Here is a 19,602-nt window from a genome sequence, read left to right on the forward strand (position 1 = left end):
TGAGTCAAAGCTCAATTCCCCATAAACAAAAAGTCAACTCCGGCACCCCTTGGACAGTTTACACTTCAACTTGTTTTGCCCATAACTTTCAAACCGTAGCTCTGTTTTTGACGTGCTACTAGTCTACGAACTCAGGGCGTCATGCACTTCGCCACGGTACCCTGGTCAACTCGAAATTCCCACCGAGTCAAAAAGTCAACTTTTGACCCCTTTGGTCAACGGTCAACGGTCAACCTTGGTCAACGTACACGGATTCCGGTGCGATTCGGGACGGGGTGTTACACTTTAAAATTGAAGATGTATGTTTTCAAAAGTAAAGATACTATTTTCTTTAAATGAGTACCTTTTGAATTAAAGATGTGCTCTCTACACAAATGTACCTTTTTAATTTTGCATTCACAACAAAAAATTTAATATATATATATATATATACACACACATTAAATTTCCTATGAAAAAATACAAATGCAAGAGAAAGAATTTAGACCCAAAATATTATCGAATTTATTTGGCTAATTTATGAACATGATGTCTTGATTTACCATTATACATATTGCTTTGTACTTTTACAATTGGAGGTTGGCTATCACAATGTATATATTCTATAGGCACAAGTTTAGGTTAACATGGAATGTCCTCTAAGATATTTCTAAGCTATTCGGCTTCCTTACTAGCCTTATCCAAAGCTATGAATTCTAATTCTCTAGTAGATCTAACTATACATGTTTGTTTTAAAGTTAGTTCACTAGATGATCTAGAAATTTTAATTTCTAGTATTACATCTATGACTTCCATATCTTTTATGTGAAATTATTGGCTAATATTTCTTAGTTACTTTCATCATATTATTATTACTTCCAATGATTAACATATCATCTACATAAAGACAAACAATGACAAACCATTTTTAGTATTCGTAATATATATATATATATATATACATTTATCACATTCATTTATTTTAAAATTGTTTGACAACGATACATTGTCAAATTTTAATGCCATTGTTTTGGTACTTATTTTAATCTATGTATTGATTTAACAAGTTTGCATACATTCTTTTCTTTTCCAGGAGCGATAACCCTTCAAGTTATTCCATATAAGTTTCTTCATCTAAATCTCCATTCAAAAATGCGCTTTTAACATCTATTTGATGTATCTCCAGATTGTACAATGTTGCAATTGCAATTAATATTCTAATGGATGTTATTCTTGTAATTGGTTAATATGTGTCAAAATAGTCTAAGCCTTCCCTTTATTTATACCCTTTGACAATAAGTATTGCTTTATATTTGCCAATTGTTTCATCAGTTTTTATTTTCCTTTCAAAAATTCATTTTCAACCTAAAGGTTTATTTCTAGGAGGAAGATCCACCAATTCCCATGTATAACTTTGCATGATGGATTCAACTTTATTACTTATAGCTTCTTTCCACAATTGAGCTTTTGGAGAACTAATGGTTTTTTTGTAAGTTTGAGGCTCATTTTCTAACAAATATATTAAAAAATTAGGATCAAATGGCTTTGCAGTCTTGACCCTTTTGCCATGTCTAGATTCAATTTATTGTTGTATAGATCCTTGATCCTTATTATCTTGATGATTTATTTGGTTATCCCGTTTGATATTATCATAAGTCTTTTTAATGAACTTATTTCTTGTACATTTTTATAAGGAAATCCATCTGTAAAGAAAGATGCATTTCTAGATTCAACAATTGTATTCACCTGTACATCAAAAATTTCATATTTATGTATAACAAACCAATTTGCACTACTATTAATAGCATAACCAAAAAAAATACAATCAATAGTTTTAGGTCCTATTCTAACCTTTTTAGTGTTTGGGATAACTACTTTTGCTAGATACCCCCTCACTTTTAAATATTTAAAGGAGGGCTTGTAAATTTTCATAATTTGTAAGAAATCTTGTCTATCTTTTTATGAGGGAACTTATTAAGAATATGATTAACAGAAAGCAAAACTTCACCCCATAAATTTTATATTCTTTAGAGCTTAGTAATAAAGAATTCATCATCTTTTCAAACTACAATTTTCGCATTCCGAGATACCATTTTGTTATGGAGAATAAGGAGCAGTTGTTTGATGAATAATTCCATGTAAAGAACAAAACTTACCAAAAAGTGATTCATATTCACCACTTCTATCACTTTTTAATATTTTTACCGTTCTATTAAGTTGATTCTCAACTTCATTTCTATAGAGTTTAAACATCTCTAGTAGCTCATCTTTGCTTCTTAGCAAATACATGTAACAATATTTTGTACAATTATCAATAAAAGTAATAAAATACTTTTTGCCACCTCTAGTTTGCACATATTTTAAACCATAAATATCACTATCTATTAATTCTAGAGGTTTTGTACTTTTATTTGTAGAATGAAATGATGCTTTAGTTCATTAAGCCTCAACACATGTTTCACATTTATTGTTTAAATCAATGTGAAACTTAGGTAATAGATCTTTGTTAATTAATTTATACATAGTATTATCATTAACATTTCTTAGTCTACCATGCCATATATTAGAATACTCAAGCATATAAACAGAAGGAATAACTTTATTAATATTATTAGTTACAGATACTATACTCATTATTGTCAACTTGAAAAGACCATCACTTAAATACCTTTTTCCACATACATCCCAATCTTGGTAAGTATGAGCTGATCAGACTTAAAAACCAGTTTAAAACCATTCTTACTCAACAAAGATCCAAAAACAAGATTCTTGTGGATAGGAACATGTAGCAAATTATTTAGAATAATCTATTTTCCTAATGTCATTTTCAAAATTACCTTTTCTTGGCCTTCAACCTTAGAACTGAAGGAATTTCCCATGAAAAGTTACTCCTCAAGATCATATTTTTGATAGGTAGAAAACATCTTTCGATGCACATACACATGGCCTACAACCCCAGTGTCCACCCAACATTCTTTTGTGTTGCCCACTAAGTTGACCTCAGATATGGCTGCAAACATATTCATTTAAAATATATCTATAGAAAGTTTATCTTCTACGGTCATTTTTATCTCAGTTTTGGGTTTTGTTTTGGGGATTTCTTTGCCTTTTGTTATTTCAGCATCCTTTGCTTTATGGCCAAGCTTGGTGCAATTGAAACATTTACCATTGAATTTAGACTTATTGTTATATTTAGAGTCTTTTGTAGAATGCTTCCTTTTCTTATTATTTTTTGCTCCAGTTTCCACAATATTCGCCTTAGCCTTCATAAGACATCCCCTAGATTTCTTTCCAAAATTACGATTGTCTTCTTCAATCCTAAGCCCCACGATCAAAACTGCAAGTCGCATTTCTTTATGCTCATGCTTAAGATTGTTCTTAAAATCCTTCCAAAATGGTGGTAGTTTTCCAATGATAGCAGCCACTTGAAAAGATTCACTTAAAATCATATTCTTTGCGTGAATCTCATCTAGAATCAATTGTGTTAGGACCCATCCAGGATCTCCTACGGGAACCCTAGAAAAGTCATGATCCCAGGGAAAACCCTACTGACCGTCATATGAAAAATCCGGTAGCATCTCCCCTAAAAGTTAAGCATACCCCAAAAATTAAAGGTTTTGAGGTTGGTGGTTTACTTAGTTACTCAAACACAGTAGTGTATCAATCATTCAAGATGGTATTGTTTTTTTAGGTTTTAATTATTTTTTTATAAAGGAGATTAAGGGTTTGTTATTTTTATATGGGCATTTTGTTATTGTTTTGCTCATAAAGAAAGAAATAAAGTAGTTGTAATGCCCAATCCACTGGCATTCCGATATGGAGTTTTTATTCAGACTTCCCAAAGGATTATCCATTCTAGGATTGTTCCTACTAGAGCATGCTTAACTCCAAAAGTTTTTTTAAATCCTGAAGCCAACGGCTCCAAACTCTATTATTAAGAAAGCGATTACTTTATATTTGAACTATTATTGTTTCGTAGTCAGGCATTGTGGGATTAGATATCGGTTAGCTTTGCTAGTAAAGTAGCTGTCAATGCCTCAGACACACCCACATTTATCCTTGCAGCCTCACACCAAACCATCATTAGTTATCATAATCCACGCTAATATATTATTTACTAATCTTACCCTTTCTTGTCTCGCATCTTTCAAGATTCATAGGTTTTATAATACACCCCCTTGGGATCCAGTATCCTCGCTAGCATAGGCTCTGGTACCATCTCTAATGCTCTTACTAAAGTATACTTAACTCTATAATTTTTTCAAATTCTAAATCCAACCGCTGTAAAAAGACCTCGGTTGTTAAGAGAGTGACTACTTTACATTTAAAACCATCACCATTTTGCACCTAAGCGATATAGGATTGGAAACCAGTTAAATTTGCCAATAAGCTCCTGCTAGTGCCTCATATCCGCCCACACTTATCCTAGCAACCTCACATGGAATCTCCACTAGTCATCATCATGGAAGAAAAAATCGGTGTGACCTTCGAAACATCGTCGATATTATTGTGTTTCGGAAACCGACAACATCGACAGGGTAGGAGGGGAAGAAATTTCTATAAGACGTGCTGGAGAAATGTCGCCGTTGCTGAAAAGTGTCGCCGGTATCATCTGAAATTGGTGGGATTTTCGAATTTCCGGTGGATATGGATAAAAAAATTGGTGACAACCTTTATATCGTCAATGATTTGTTGGAAAAAATGGAGATCCGAAACCGATAGAGGTGTACATGAATATCCTTCCTTGGTGTCGATGACTTGCCGACGAAATTGTTAGGTTATCGGAGATAAATTGATGTTGCCACTAAAAGGAAGTAAAATAGCCAATTTCAAAGGAAATTTTTCAACATTTGACTGAAATATTTTTTAAAAATCGGTAAAAATCAACCATGGAAGTTTTTGCATTACTTGAACCAGATTGATTTCTTCTCATCTTGCTCGACAGCGACATAGGGTTAGTGTGTCAATGTGTTAGGGTTTAATAAATAAGGGCTGAGGAGTTTAAAGGAAATTTAAAATAAAAAATAAAAAAATAAAAAAAGAGATTGGGCTTCTAATTCTTAGAAATAAAATGAGATGGATTGGACTTTTTAAAGTGAGAGAGTTTTTAATCCTCTTAGAAAAACAATATTATACAATTTTGTTAATACAAATAAATTATAGATAATATAATGGATTGACCACTCAATAAATTAGCAAACCAAATAAATAATTAAACACTCAATAATATTTAATTAACTCCTATTATCTCAATTATATTGCAATACTTACTATTTATAGTTAAACTTTTAGATACATTATAATTTAATAGAAAATATGATTTTATATCTATAGTTAATATTTTTTTAAATATCTATCGAATTTACTTAGTCATCTTATCATCAATATTCTTACATATTATAGAGTTATCATTTTTTTGTTATTGTATAAAGATTATATTGTGAATCATTCATTATTAATAGGTTTAGTACTTTTAAAAAAGGTTTCAATGTTCTAAAATTTTAAAATATATAAATTATTTTGGTAACAAAAATATATAAATAATTTTAAATATAATAAATCTATAAATAAGTATAAATATACTAATATCATTTTAAAAAATGATAAAATCAAATTAACAAATAAAGAAAAAGATAAATACTCATCAAAATAGATTCTAAAAATTTAAAAATGAATTATGTATTTGTGTTTAAAACTTGTAAGCATGTTAGAAAGTATAGAATTTTAATTCTATATATATATATAATTTTTTTTTATCAACAACCAACACATATTTACAATTTCTATAATTTTATCAACATTTCCGTCGGTATCAACATTTTCATCGATATTTTCATAAAATCATATCATCAACATATCCATCAATACCGATATTTTCATCACTGGTCATCACAATCCACCCGATGTCTTGTAGCCCTTCTTGTATCACATTCTTTGAGACTCACCGATCCTATAGTAGCTCATGAATTTGCTAAGTATACATAATTGCTGGATTTTTTTCCAATCTTGGATGTACGGTGGTCCTACTTTATTGTTGAAAGTTTTAAAGATGACATAAGAAATTGCTTTATTTTTGTTGGGAAAAACTCCAACTACATGTGGTCTCCTAGTGCATGGGTGAGTCGCCTCAAACTAAAAATAGTGTGAAGAAAATAAAGTTGCATCAAATAAGACCAAATGGCTTAAAAAATCATATTGGAGAACAAACCTAATTGACATGATTTGAATGATTTAATGAACAAAAGACTTGTAATTTTAAATCCAACTAATAAGGACAATGATGAACAATTAATAAACTAAATTGAATTCTAAATAAAATTTAACTAAGTAGTCTAATTGTTTGATTCATATTGTTGTTGCTAGGGATTTTGTAACACCCCATCCCAAAGTACACCGAAATTTTCTTCACATTGACCGAATTGGTTTGACCGTCGTTGACCAAATGGGTCTCGTTTAGACTTTTTGATCCAGATGGAATTTTATGTTGACCTAGGCACTGTTGCAAAGTATGCATCAACCCAAGCTCATAGACTAGTAGCACATCGAAAACGGAGCTACAATTTGAAAGTTATGAGCAAAACAAATTGCGGTCTAAGCTCTCCGATGGTGCCAGTTTGACTTTTTCTTTTTGTAAATTTTAGCTTTGACTCTTGTATAGTTGTAAAGTACTCATCAATATGAGTTCATAGACTAATGGCATTTGGACATTTGGTTGAAAATTTATGGATCTGCAAAGTTTTTCAGAGATAGTATTACAGCGCACCACTCGCTAAGATTAGGGCTTTTTGGGCAATCACCCCATTTTCTTTCACCGCTAATTTCTCCCAAACTAGCCACCCATTTTTGACATTGCCGGTTCCATTGGCTTATCCATCCTTCAATCTACCTCCCTACCAAAAATCACTGTCATTGGCCACCAAATGCACCACCGGCGATGAGTTTCTTCGGTGGGCACGATGGCTCACCTTGAAATCTCATTCCGATGAGTTCTTGGTAATCTAACCTACCCTTTCTCATTAATTTGACCTCCCTAAATTCGAATCCGAGACCCTTTGCCCTCAATTCTTGATGAATTATGAGATTTGAGGATATTAAACACTAAACCTTTCCGATGATATCTCGACCACCACAGGTCTGATCTCCGGAAGATAAGACTCAATCCGTGATCCTCACTTCATAAGCTTCGTTTCGGTATATTACTTGTGAATTTTGAATATCATTTGTGATAGCTCCCCCAGGTACCCATATGTAAAATATCCGAATAAAATATTAATTTAATCGATTTTATGGAATGTTGGTATTTTAGGAGCACGTGTGAGTCATGGGACTGATCCAATTGAGGATCTCGATTGATAAGTGTGCTCAAGGTGAGTGATCCACCTTCAAATTTATTTTGGGGCGTTAAATTATATTTATATTTTGTGATAATTGAATTTTTGCAAAATATGTAAATTGTGTTTGATATTTAAAAGAATTTCCATCTGAATTTACATTATCAATTTATGATGAATTTATACGTGTGTTGCTGCCAAAGGTTATTTTGGGATTTAAAAAAATTATGGATTTAAAGTTTTTAATAAATTATTGTTAAGTTTTATATTATCAATTTATGATGAATTTATATGTGTGTTGCTGCCAAAGGTTATTTTGGGATTTAAAAGAATTATGGATTTAAAGTTTTTAATAAATTATTGTTAAGTTTAGTGTTGAATTTATGATGCATAATAAATGTATTTATATGATTTTAATAATATGTGAATTTCATGTATTTTAATATTATTTTTGGTATGGACTGATTTTACGTATTTGAAGGAAAATATTCATTTAAATTTATTATGCATTGAAATAATTGTGGAATTTATTTTATGATATTGATGAATTATGGAATTTAGTTATGTATGAATTTTTTGTGATTTTAATGATATATTTGATTTTAATTGATTTTGAAGATTTGAGAAAAATATTGTTTTAAATTATTATGATTCAAAAATATTTTTATGCATTTAAATATTATGGATTGATTTTATGCCACTGGAAATTTGATATTTACATCAATGAGATTATGAGAATGGATTTTAACATGATGGATTTACGTTGATGGTTTAAAAAAATGTTGATTATATGGATTTGAAAAGAGGTATTTAATCCAATGGCAATGATGAAACTTTGGCACTTGGAAAATATATGATTTTATAATTTTTAGATGTACCATATAGTATTGGTGTTCTGTACTGTATATGTGATTGTGATAAGCGCACAAGTTGTATACTCTCCCATGAGATGCTATAGACTCGAGGGTAGGCAAGTTTGATATATTGGCCATAATCGTCCCCATCCATGGCCGGGATGGTAGCTATAAGCAACGGTGCTGTTGGGATACCAAAGCGACTGGATGCAAGTTTCTCTCTTTAACCTTTCTGTCAAACAGTGCTTGGGATGCCGGGTACCGTTGGACATCACTAACGTATAGTTTGGTGTATCAAGTGGTTTTATCGTTATGATTTCCAAAATAATAATGTTTTAAAAGAGTATTTAAAATTAAAATGTATTTAATTATGTTTTTATCATTTATTCGAATGAATATTTTAAAAATGTATTTTACTATGATTTTATTATTTAAATTGATTTGTTTATTTAAAATAGATTTTATTATATATTTACCACTTATTTCAAATAGATGTTTTAAATTGATTTAAATATTTCTTTTATTATTTAATTGCTTTATCCTACTTATTGAAATTGATTATTTAAATGCATTTATTCATGTTTTCATTATTTTTTCAATGTAGGATTTTAACATGAAATTTAATGTATTTTATTGCCTATGCCAATTGAGGTATTTTAAACTAATTAAAATAATTCTCTTATTATTTATTATTTCATTGATTTAAATAGTAAAGTTTATAAATTATATATTGAGTTTAATTTTGTTTCATGCCAAATTTCTCTACTACGAGTTTATTTATAATTTTATTTTTATCTTATGATATTTCATTATAAATTCAATTATTTGTTATTAAATTATTTTCAAGGTTATATTGTAAGATTTAAAATATTTGTATTTTAGTTATTATTTACTTCATTGATTTTGGAGCATAAAATAATGGGTTTTGTGAAAATGTTTCAAAATGGGAACTTTGATTGAGTGGAATGGTGAGAGTTTTGAGAGAAAATGTAAATTTTATTTATTTACAAATATATAATGATTTATTTATTTATTATATTATTATGATTATTATTATTACTGTATGGTAGTGTATAGTAGACTGGATCACTTATTGAGATGATTAACACCTTACGTTTTTAAATTCATTCCCCTAGGCCCAAGTTGTAGGCATTGATTGTTCGATGCAAGTTTGGCATCTCATGATCGTTGTTGATTTCAAAAAGTTTTTCATTTCTCTTTTTTTTTTTTTTTTCCTATCTTGTATTATTTCTTTCCAGCTCTTTGTTGTATTAAATTCATCCTCATTGTGATACTTAATGCTCTATATACTATATTGGATACTATTTAATTAATATTGAATGGATTCCTTGTTTATTATTTGAAGTGCTGCAAACTTATGGAAATAAATTATAGTAAGGTGAGAGGAATAAAGAGATATTATTAGAAGTGTGTTCTTTGTGCAAGGAATTTTGTAGTAGATCCAACCCTTAAAAGATATGCTGTCAGATTTTTCATTGGAAAATTCGGTGGTATTTTCTTGGTACTAGATTTTGTCTAGGATTCCGATGAGGGATCTTGGATAAGTCCTGACAGATCTTCTTCACAGCCAATGAAGTTTCAATTTATACGTATGTAGAAAACTCTTAACTGCTTCATACATTTCTAATGCAGGATTGTTCATACATTTCTGATGCAGGATTAGTGCACAATCCGCATTCAAATTTTCAATTTATACTTGTGAATATCACATGGCTTCTCATCTTCAATCAATACTCATGAGACTAATACCAATTAATTAATCTTCTAAAAATAATGTTTCAATTAAATTAAAAATATTAAAATTGAAAAATTTAATATATAGCACAGACAATTTCTTAATGGATTATGTTTTTTCTTAAAAAAAGTAATTATTTTATTTACTATTATATAGTATATAATAAATTTATGTGTATATATAATTTTACTACAATAGATAATATATTTTTAATTTTTTTCTTGGATGTTATCACCCAATTGTTTCATAGGCAAAAGGCAAACTCTTGCCATCAAAATTTTTTCCAATTGTGTAGACGTATGAAAATCTCGATGCTGAAAGTTTGCATATAGCCCCACAAAAAAAATAGCATGACAATATATATATATATATATAGATACACATACTTTAAGGGTAGTGGAGCTCTAATCACAGATTTTGGAACATAATCATCGACCAACTGCCGGTAGACCCAAGAGTAGACTGAAATATAATTAGTGGAACCATAAAGATTTTACTAATTGAGCACCTCATTATGTATATGCTTAATTTATTTCTCTCTCTCTCTCTCTCTCTCTAGGACCATCCTATAAAGCATTAATTTCAGTTTTTGTATTCCTTTTAAGTTCTTTTCCTCCTTATCTTTTTCATATAGAGGTGCATAATTGAGATGGGAAATCCATAAAGGAGGTTTGTGGACAAAGGTTAATTACTCTCAGTAAATAAATCATTAAACAGGACTTTGCAACTAATATATAACTTTTTCTAGGACAGGTTTGTCGTGGTTGACCTTTCTAACCAATATATGAGAATTGAATGGCTACCAGCCGCTATGTAATTAATCCTCATTGAATTTCATTTTCTTCACTACTTATCCCTTTTATCTCCTTAATTTTAAATAGAAAATCAGAATCAAATTTCACATGTGAAATGGGGGAAAAAAAAAACTTCAGAAAACGATATATGTTTAAGTAAGATAATTTTTTTTAAGAAATAAATAAATAACTACAGTTGGAAAATTTGTTGCCAAAACACTCACCCAATTAATGTTATGTAGAGAGAGGATTTATCACTGGAAACTGTCTATTTGTACATATCAAATTAACTATAATACTCTTCTACCAAAACTAAAATTGAAGTTAGAGAAAAATAAAAATAAAAGCTAATGATGAAAAAAAAAAATGAAAATGAAAACTCTTCCAGTGATGCACGTGCATGACCATCAACTGAAAAAATATAAGCCACCAGTAGTCATCGGGATAAATATGGATTAGAGCAATTCCATTGCCTTACAATTTTCCGATTAAAAAAAAAGAAAAATAATTAATTCCGGATATTTTTTTTTTAAAAATTTTATAGGAAATTTGAATTTAAGATCATTACTGAGAGAAGTAGTGATTTTTCACTTGATTATCCTTTAGAGACCAAAAAGGAAATGGTATATGGATTCCAAAAAAATTTCACAAACTCCGTATTGTCTTTCATCTTTTGCTGTTTGGATGTCCATCAACAAATTTACCATCATTTGTATGACAAGAAATTATATATGATACTATTTTCTTAATTTTGAACATATTTTTCTTTTTATATTTTCAACCACATATATATATGATTTCATAGACATACTAAAATTAAATAGTTTATAGCTTTACTTACCTTTCATAAGTGAGCATAACTTTGTTAATTAATAAAATGTAATTTTTTTTAGCACTAATAAAATATATTTAAACTGAGTGAAAGAATCTTAATCTATAAATTAAGATCAACTATCGCCTATAGTTGTGCATGCAATATATTAATGCTCAAACCTTCGAACATGCTAAATTTACTCTATAATTCCTCACTTTATAAAATAGTCAGGATGATATTTACATTAATTCTGAATAATAACAATAGCAGACAAATATTTTTTTAACTAAAGCGGGCGAATGGCCTCCACCACCGCTTCTACATTGCAGCCGCCATCATCGCCGCCACTCTACGGCCTCATTAACATATACTAAGATATAAGTATTAATATAAATTGGACAAAAATTAAGTACTCTACATATAGTAGACATTTTTTTCTCCCCACTTTTTATGTAGACTATATATATATATATATATATATAGTAGACTTAAAATATATGATTTAAACTAGCATGACCACATTGACTCGGCAAAGCCGGTGTGATCCACTGCCATATCCATATCAAAAATGGGCTTGGCCTGTGAACCAATGAATTTCGACGACGATGGTGATCCACTATTGCTTGGACTAGTCGGGCTTAACACATGGTTCGACATGGATGCAGTTTGCCGAACCCTAAGATGAACCACTTCTGCCTGTGCCAATGCCAATTGAGCTTGAAGCACCTCAATTTGTTGGTGTAGAGATGATATAGCCCCAGCACATCCATAAACTGGGTCACGAACTCTTGCATTTGCTTCATACACCATGCTTTTAACCGCATCTCCTCTTTGGTGCATAGGCAACTCCTGCATTTGTAATGGTATAGTAGTCAATAAATTTAAACTTACCACCATTCCAAGAACAATCTAATGGTAAAATCCATCTAATAGTAAAATCCATCGTCTTTGATGTTAAATATTGATTTGAACCGCTTTTAATGCAAAAAGAGGATTAACATTTTATACCCTACCACATATTCATGATATCATTATGATGTCATATTATAACTCCTACAAAAGCATTATTGGCATCATCACAAGCACTAAATTTGACTAATTTTTATTGGAATTCTATAATTTTTAGTAATTAAATATATTTGGCGGTCTTTTTGCACGGTAGGTAGGTACCCACTTCTAAATTGGATTTTTCTTGGAGGGTAGCTTTTACTTTTATTTATTTTTTATATCTATATCATGATCAGCCACATGTATGTGTGAGACTGTGACTAGGGAAGCAGAAGCACCGTTCACATAACAGACAAGATTTCTTTTACGTACTTTGATTTTTGGGTATTTATTTTATCAAAATCCAAGATAGCCAGCTGGGCCCATATGGGAAAAAGCTATACGGAGTGCCCAAATAACCCATTATTACTTTTGTTTTTCACCTTTTATTATTATTATTATTATTATTATTATTATTGTAAGAAAGAATTATATGAGAAAGAATTATGAAACAGCTTCACGTGATCAGGTGAACGGCCCCAGGAAAAATATTGGACAAAAGTAGAAAACACTAATAATTGCTTATTAAATTCAAAAAAGGTTGATTTGGAAGAAGAAGAAGAAAAAGAAAAAACATAAATAATGGTTATATTTTCCGCGAGTTTTAACTCTTCTGTGTGTACTCTTCTAAACTAATCAACCAACATCTAGTAGAAGAAGATCATATTCTTCAGTAGATCAAAAGGGTTCCTTTGGAACCATGGTCCTCTACTATTCCAGAAGTGAATAGCCTGATTCAATTTCGATCCAAGATAAAATTCTGAACTCTGGGTTTTCTTTTTATAGTGAAGCAGTGCTTGTTTTCAGAAACACAAAGTATTAATTGAATCAAAATTTTGATATGGGGAAAAAAGTACCTGTAACATCTTGTTGACGTTGCTAGCACCAAAGACCTTGTGAACATTAGCAAACTTCTGAGGCTCATCAGCTGGGAAATAAGGGGCAAAAACACAATCTTGAGCACACCTTCGTCTAAGCAATTTGCATGCTGCACAAGGTGAAGGAGCACCTTGTTTTCTCCCACTTTCCTTCATGGTTTTTGTAGCCTCAAAAGAAAAACAATACAATAGAAAGGGCAAGAAAAAAGAAGGAAAATTCCTCTATACCCACAACAGATTTTTCTCCGTAAAGGTGAAAAAAATGAATCTCAAACCTAGTATTTGTAAGGTACTTTGCCTTAAAAATGAAAGGACAAAGGCATACCTTAGAGTAGTAGACTAGAAGCTTAGAGAAAAGAAAGATTAAATAAAGAAGAAACCAAAAAAAAAAAAAAAAAACAAAGGATGAGAATAGAGATGGCGATATGGAGAAAAATGTAAGAGGTTGGGCTAGGGAGGGAGTGTGAAAGAATGGAGGTGATGCGCATTATATATATATATATATATATAAGAAAAAGAAAAAGGCGGTACTGGACTACCAGTACATTTGGGTGGGCCCAGAAGAAAACCTCTTTCTTTTCAGATTTTGGTTGCAGGACGAAAACATACTCAATGACATTGACAAATTTCTTTGGCGCCAAGTTTTTCTTTCTTTTTGGTGTGTCCAATTTTCCTTCCTTTCTGCTTTATTCTGCGGCATCTCATATATATATATATATATATATATATCATTTCGGTTGCTATATATAAGAGTAAATTCATAATAATATTAAAACATGTTCAACATTTTGTTTAATTATTGATTATAAAAAAAAAAATAGCAGTCATAATAGTTAGAGGGAGATTTGTTTTAAAAATGAAAAGGAAAAATTGTCAAGCAAGCCGTCATTATTGAATATGGCATGCATGCCTACATTCTCCGTGCATGTTTTATTAGTAGCAGGGATGTGATGCTTCTCATATGATTTTGGTTCTGGTTCTGTTTAATATAATTTTTATTTTTATTGCTGTTTTTTTTTTAAATACTTTTTCAGGTAGTTTTTAAATAAAAAATCATGGCTTTTTTTTTAAAAAAAAATATTCAAATATTTTCAAAATCCATGCCAAATAAGATTTTAATCTGCATATCATACATATATATATATATATAAAGTTATGTTGCATAAGAAATTAAACATGTTGGCGTCTACAAATAGAACAAAAGTGTTAAATATTTAGTATTTATAGAATCGGTAGATTCTAAACAGATACGCACCGACTAGCATAATTTGATCAGTGATAATTAATAATACATATATATATATATATATATGTATGTATGTATATATAGGTTGAAATTATAATGTTAGGGATCCAATGTATGCTAAGAAGGCGACCATGTGAATCCTTGTGTTCCACGACTTTTGATGATAGTATATTGTCTTTTTGCGCAGCATGAGTTACAACAACAAAAAAAAAAAAAAACTATCCGATGATGGAGTGTGAACCTATGGACTTAAAAAAAGGATTGAGTCGCCTGGGAATATACCCAAAGGTACGCCCCCAAGTACTCCTTTTTCTTTTCATATCCTATCCATAAACGAAGTTCTACCTTTTTCTTTTTTTCTTTTTTCTTTTTTCTTTTCTTTGTTTTTCCTTTTTTTTTTAACAGTTTTTTATTTAAAAAAAAAAAAGCAGGGAGCTTAGATTTCACGGTGATGACCACAGAAATCCAAGTTAGAGGCTAGTCAAATCCTTTTTTTTTTTTTTTAACTGAATTAAATATAAGAAATATGTATATATATATGTATACATATTTTAAGAAAATCTAGAATAAAATTCCTATATTTTTTGAATGATTTTTAAAATCTAATTAATATTATTAGACAGTCCATTTAATTTAAAAAATAAAAATAAATTGGAGACAGAAAAAAAAAAGTAATTTTTTTTTCGAAAAGAAATAGAATGAAATTAATTGAAAAGTAAAATGTCCTAAAACAAACAAAATGAGATAAACGAACTGGTTAATGAGTAATACTTTACATCATAAATTGAAACATTCTTTTCTTTTATTCTCTTCTTTTTTTTTAACTTTGTTTTTATTGTCCCTCTTCTTCTTAGCTTAGTGTCTCCGTCATAAATTTTTGTCTCGGGCAGGTCGGAGTCTTTACTCTAGAGAGTTCACACTAACTTCTCCACTCTCATTCCATTAACAAATTCCTTTTCTATTAATCCCTCTACGAAAGCACAGTGAAGGTTAATAAGTACGTACTAACAAGATAATTTGTATTTTACGCATTTTTCTCACTAGCTCAAAGGAAAATAGTTTTTTTGGTGGGTACAGTTCAGAAGGGGTTTTAATGGAGATTTTACATATAAGAAAGAGATGAGATGGTGGTAAAAAGGGCTACAAACTGGGATCTCAAAGAGAGCACAAATTGGAAAAACTTATAATGAAGAAGAGGTGGGCAAGCAATGACCATTATTACCAATATGGTTCGCATGCTTAATTTAATTGCTATAAATTTTTATTTTAAAATTTTAAAATTAATTTTTTAATAATTATTATTTAAATTATTATTTGACATATGATAAATATTATATTTCTTTAAAATATTTTAGCCTAATCTATTTCAGTATCGCAATTTAGACTTATTCTAAACGGGTTATAAAAGCCCATAAATTACTTTGTAGGCTTTTTAATGTCTTTGAAAGTCTATGTGAAAACCTCCATGTAAAAAGCAGATGCTTGGGGCTAATTGCGGCTCCACGTTTCAACGGCAATAAGACCGGGAGATTGAGGCCCAATTCGTAGTGGGCCATAGAGAAAGATGAATTTGACGACAACCATGGATTATAACGGGTCACCCTCATCATAGCTCATGGGTTTCTCAGGCCAAGCCCATTGTGGATGTGCTTACTTACCAAGATATATTATTAGAGGAGAACTGGACAAGCAACGCTTACATCAATTTTGAACACTCAAATTAAAATGTAAGCTTTCTTGATTATCTCTCGTATATTTTAAAATACAATTTGACATTTTATTTAAAACAAAATATTTACACTAGAATAAAACAATGATTAATGTACATAATTTCGTCTGTCTGTTGAACTAGAAAGCAACTATTAGACAACTAATCTAACCTCGTCTTGCAAGAATATATGGTGAAACAAAGTTTAATTATGATAAAAAATTTCTTAACATGGAGCAATTTCGACAAATATAAACATTTTTTTTTTTTTTTTGGTTTTGATATATATATATATATATATATTTTTTTTTTGTTATGATGCATATACATATATATATATATATATATGTGTGTGTGTGTGTGTGTGTGTGTGTGTGTGTGTGAATTATTTTTTTTGGGTAATTATAAATATAAAAACTCACATACTAAAAAGCTTGTGGAAAACATACACCAACCATAAGCCATAATTGCCATTCCATTATCCACACGTAGAGCACAGATAAAGAGAAAATCCACACGACGCAAAACCAAACCAGCCTCCAACCAATTAAAGCCATCCAACTCAGCCATTTCACTCCTGCCACCTTATCCACCTTCCTCTTCGACTCTGCACCACCAATCTTTCTCTTCCCGAATCTAAAAACCTCTTTTCCACTTCCGCTTCTCAAAATCCCCATTCCTCTCTCTCTTTCTTCTTCTTCTTCTTCCTAAAACCAAAAAAAGAAAAACCACCCCCAAAACAAACACAAATTTGCGAAAATGTCTCTCACAATCCCCACAAACCTTTCAAAACCACTCTTGAAGCCTAAGCTCACCTCTCCATCAGCTCCAAAGCCGAAGCCATTTTTGATCCACTGCTCCTCCTCTTCCTCATCATCATCGTCGTCTTCCACAGAGAAAAGCTCAGCTGCGCCGCCGCTGCAGGCATTCTCCGCTGCACTCGCCCTCTCTTCCATCCTCCTCTCCGCCCCACTCCCTGCCGTCGCCGACATATCCGGCTTGACACCCTGCAAGGAGTCGAAGCAGTTCGCCAAGCGCGAGAAGCAGCAGATCAAGAAGCTTGAGTCGTCGCTTAAACTCTACTCGCCGGACAGTGCACCTGCGCTCGCGATCAAGGCCACGATCGAGAAGACGAAGAGGCGGTTCGATAACTACGGGAAACAGGGTTTGCTTTGTGGGTCTGATGGGCTTCCCCATTTGATTGTGAGCGGTGACCAGAGGCACTGGGGTGAGTTTATCACTCCAGGGATTTTGTTCCTCTACATCGCGGGTTGGATTGGGTGGGTTGGTAGGAGCTACCTGATCGCAATCAGAGGTGAGAAGAAGCCCACGCAGAAGGAGATCATCATTGACGTGCCTTTGGCCACTAGATTGGTGTTTAGAGGATTTAGTTGGCCTGTGGCTGCTTACAGGGAATTCGTTAATGGTGATCTTGTTGTTAAGGATGTTTAATTAAAAAAAAAGAGCTTTTAATTTTAATTATTCGCCTTTACCTTTAATGTATATTTCTTTTTTCTTTTTTTTCTTTTTTAAAATTTGGTACATGTAATATTAATTTCAATGTGGGAGATTCAATTAAAGGATTGTTGACCGTCCTTTATGATGAAATGATTAATGAACTGCCATTACGAAACTAACCAATTCCTTTTAATTTCTGTCTAATTTACCAATTTACATATGATTTTTCATAGTTTTTTTTTTTTTTTGGTTCAAAGATTTTTCATAATTGGTTTGGAATATTCTGCATTAATTTTCTATTATCATGTTTAGAACTTGTATTTTTTTTATCACTTACAATGATTCTCTCAGGTGTGGGTCTGTTTGGAACCTGAATCGAGAAAGATCAGGAAAAGGATGTATGCATTTTTTTTACTTAATTAGAATACATCTATTCACCCCAAAAAAAAAAACAAAAAAGGCTCTATTTTTGTTTTTCCTTCACTTTTTAATTCATAACTCAAATTGTAAAACGCATCTTAAAAGTTTCAAAATAAATTACAGAATTTCTTGTGTGCATTTAAAGAAACATAAATTATAAATACTTAACAAAAATTTTGCAGAACGCTCAACAAAAATTTCATTTCATAACAACAACTCTGCTTTAAGCTACAAGTTTTTGTTTGTCCAACCGAAATGCTCAAACAATTTTCTTTCACCACTTTCTGAACATGCAAGTCAGTAAAGTCACTTCCAGATAATTAAAACAATTCAAAGTCATTAAGCCAATTCACAGGTATCACTTTCCAAACATCCAGTAGTTGAATTTATAGTAAATAGAAGGTATCATCTAAAAATGTAATGGGAAACAATTTAAAGTGATATAAGTAGGTTAATATTTGTATTTTTGAAAAAGAAAATTTCATTTTAGCCACGTCTCATTCATTATTGGTCTCTCCTAAAAATATTAGCCAAGTTATTTTTGAAATTTTAAATTTATTATCATGTATTATTTAAAACGTATTCATTGAAAATCTAGGCTCTACAATTTGTGATGGCCTAATGGCCTATTGTCCCTATGTGTACTAGCATTAGTTGTTTTTTTTTTTGTTTTTTTGGTCGAAGTATAACTTAACAGTTTGGATATGGTGTTATTGATGTGTTATGAAAATGTGAAAATGAGATAGTTTGTTGAAAAAGAAAGCAAAAAAACAAAAAAACACACACAAAAAAAAAAAAAAAGATAATTTCTTGAAAGTAAAGACAATATTAATTAACCCAAGCCAAATTACAAAACTCATTAATTCTCAATTTGGGGTTTTTCGAATCCTTCTTTTTCATCACCTATCCTTTTATGAAAAGAGTGCTTGGCAAACTACCAAAGGATTGAATGGGTATTAATTTTGAATTTGCAACAACATGGAGAAAATCATTTGTTTATCCCAAAAAACAAAAGAAAAAAGAGAAATCATTCAAACATGAACTTATGATCTATGTTCAAATCCTCTAGAAGCTGAAGCAATGGTTGACTCCTCTTGTTCTTTGTAAGAGTAAGATTTCATGAGGTTTAAAAAATAATAACAACAATAACAAACTAATTTTGGTAAAAGAAGAAGAAGAAAATAAAAAATGTGATGTCAAATGGTTACAATCAATAAAAGAAAACCGGGAAAAAAAAAAAAGGGGGATGATTTTGGGACTTTGGTTGATAAGTTGATGTCACAAATACGGTATGCTTGGGAAAAGGACAACCCACCA

The 19,602-nt window shown here is 30.9% G+C and overlaps 2 protein-coding genes across 2 annotated transcripts; one reads left to right on the top strand and one right to left on the bottom strand.

Moving 5' to 3' along the window:
* Positions 1-11,716: 11,716 nt before the first annotated feature.
* LOC107418709 (LOB domain-containing protein 4) lies at positions 11,717-13,908 on the bottom strand. Its single transcript, XM_016027414.4, has 2 exons — positions 13,433-13,908; positions 11,717-12,377 (listed from the first exon to the last, which is right to left on the bottom strand). The coding sequence occupies exons 1-2, from the start codon at positions 13,607-13,609 to the stop codon at positions 12,036-12,038; spliced, it is 519 nt and encodes a 172-aa protein (XP_015882900.1). The 5' UTR covers positions 13,610-13,908; the 3' UTR covers positions 11,717-12,035.
* Positions 13,909-16,932: 3,024 nt separating this feature from the next.
* LOC107418592 (photosystem I reaction center subunit III, chloroplastic) lies at positions 16,933-18,044 on the top strand. The gene has a single exon (XM_016027299.4). The coding sequence runs from the start codon at positions 17,167-17,169 to the stop codon at positions 17,857-17,859; it is 693 nt and encodes a 230-aa protein (XP_015882785.2). The 5' UTR covers positions 16,933-17,166; the 3' UTR covers positions 17,860-18,044.
* Positions 18,045-19,602: the final 1,558 nt, after the last annotated feature.

This window comes from Ziziphus jujuba, chromosome 1 (genome assembly GCF_031755915.1).
Source record: "Ziziphus jujuba cultivar Dongzao chromosome 1, ASM3175591v1".
NCBI classification, from domain to species: domain Eukaryota; kingdom Viridiplantae; phylum Streptophyta; class Magnoliopsida; order Rosales; family Rhamnaceae; genus Ziziphus; species Ziziphus jujuba.

Excerpts from the sequence above, each read along its gene's own strand:
- LOC107418709 (XM_016027414.4), bottom strand. The coding sequence starts at position 13,609 with ATGAAGGAAAGTGGGAGAAAACAAGGTGCTCCTTCACCTTGTGCAGCA. Across the intron at positions 12,378-13,432 it reads ACGTCAACAAGATGTTACAG|GAGTTGCCTATGCACCAAAG; the intron begins GTACTTTTTTCC and ends TTACAAATGCAG.
- LOC107418592 (XM_016027299.4), top strand. The coding sequence starts at position 17,167 with ATGTCTCTCACAATCCCCACAAACCTTTCAAAACCACTCTTGAAGCCT.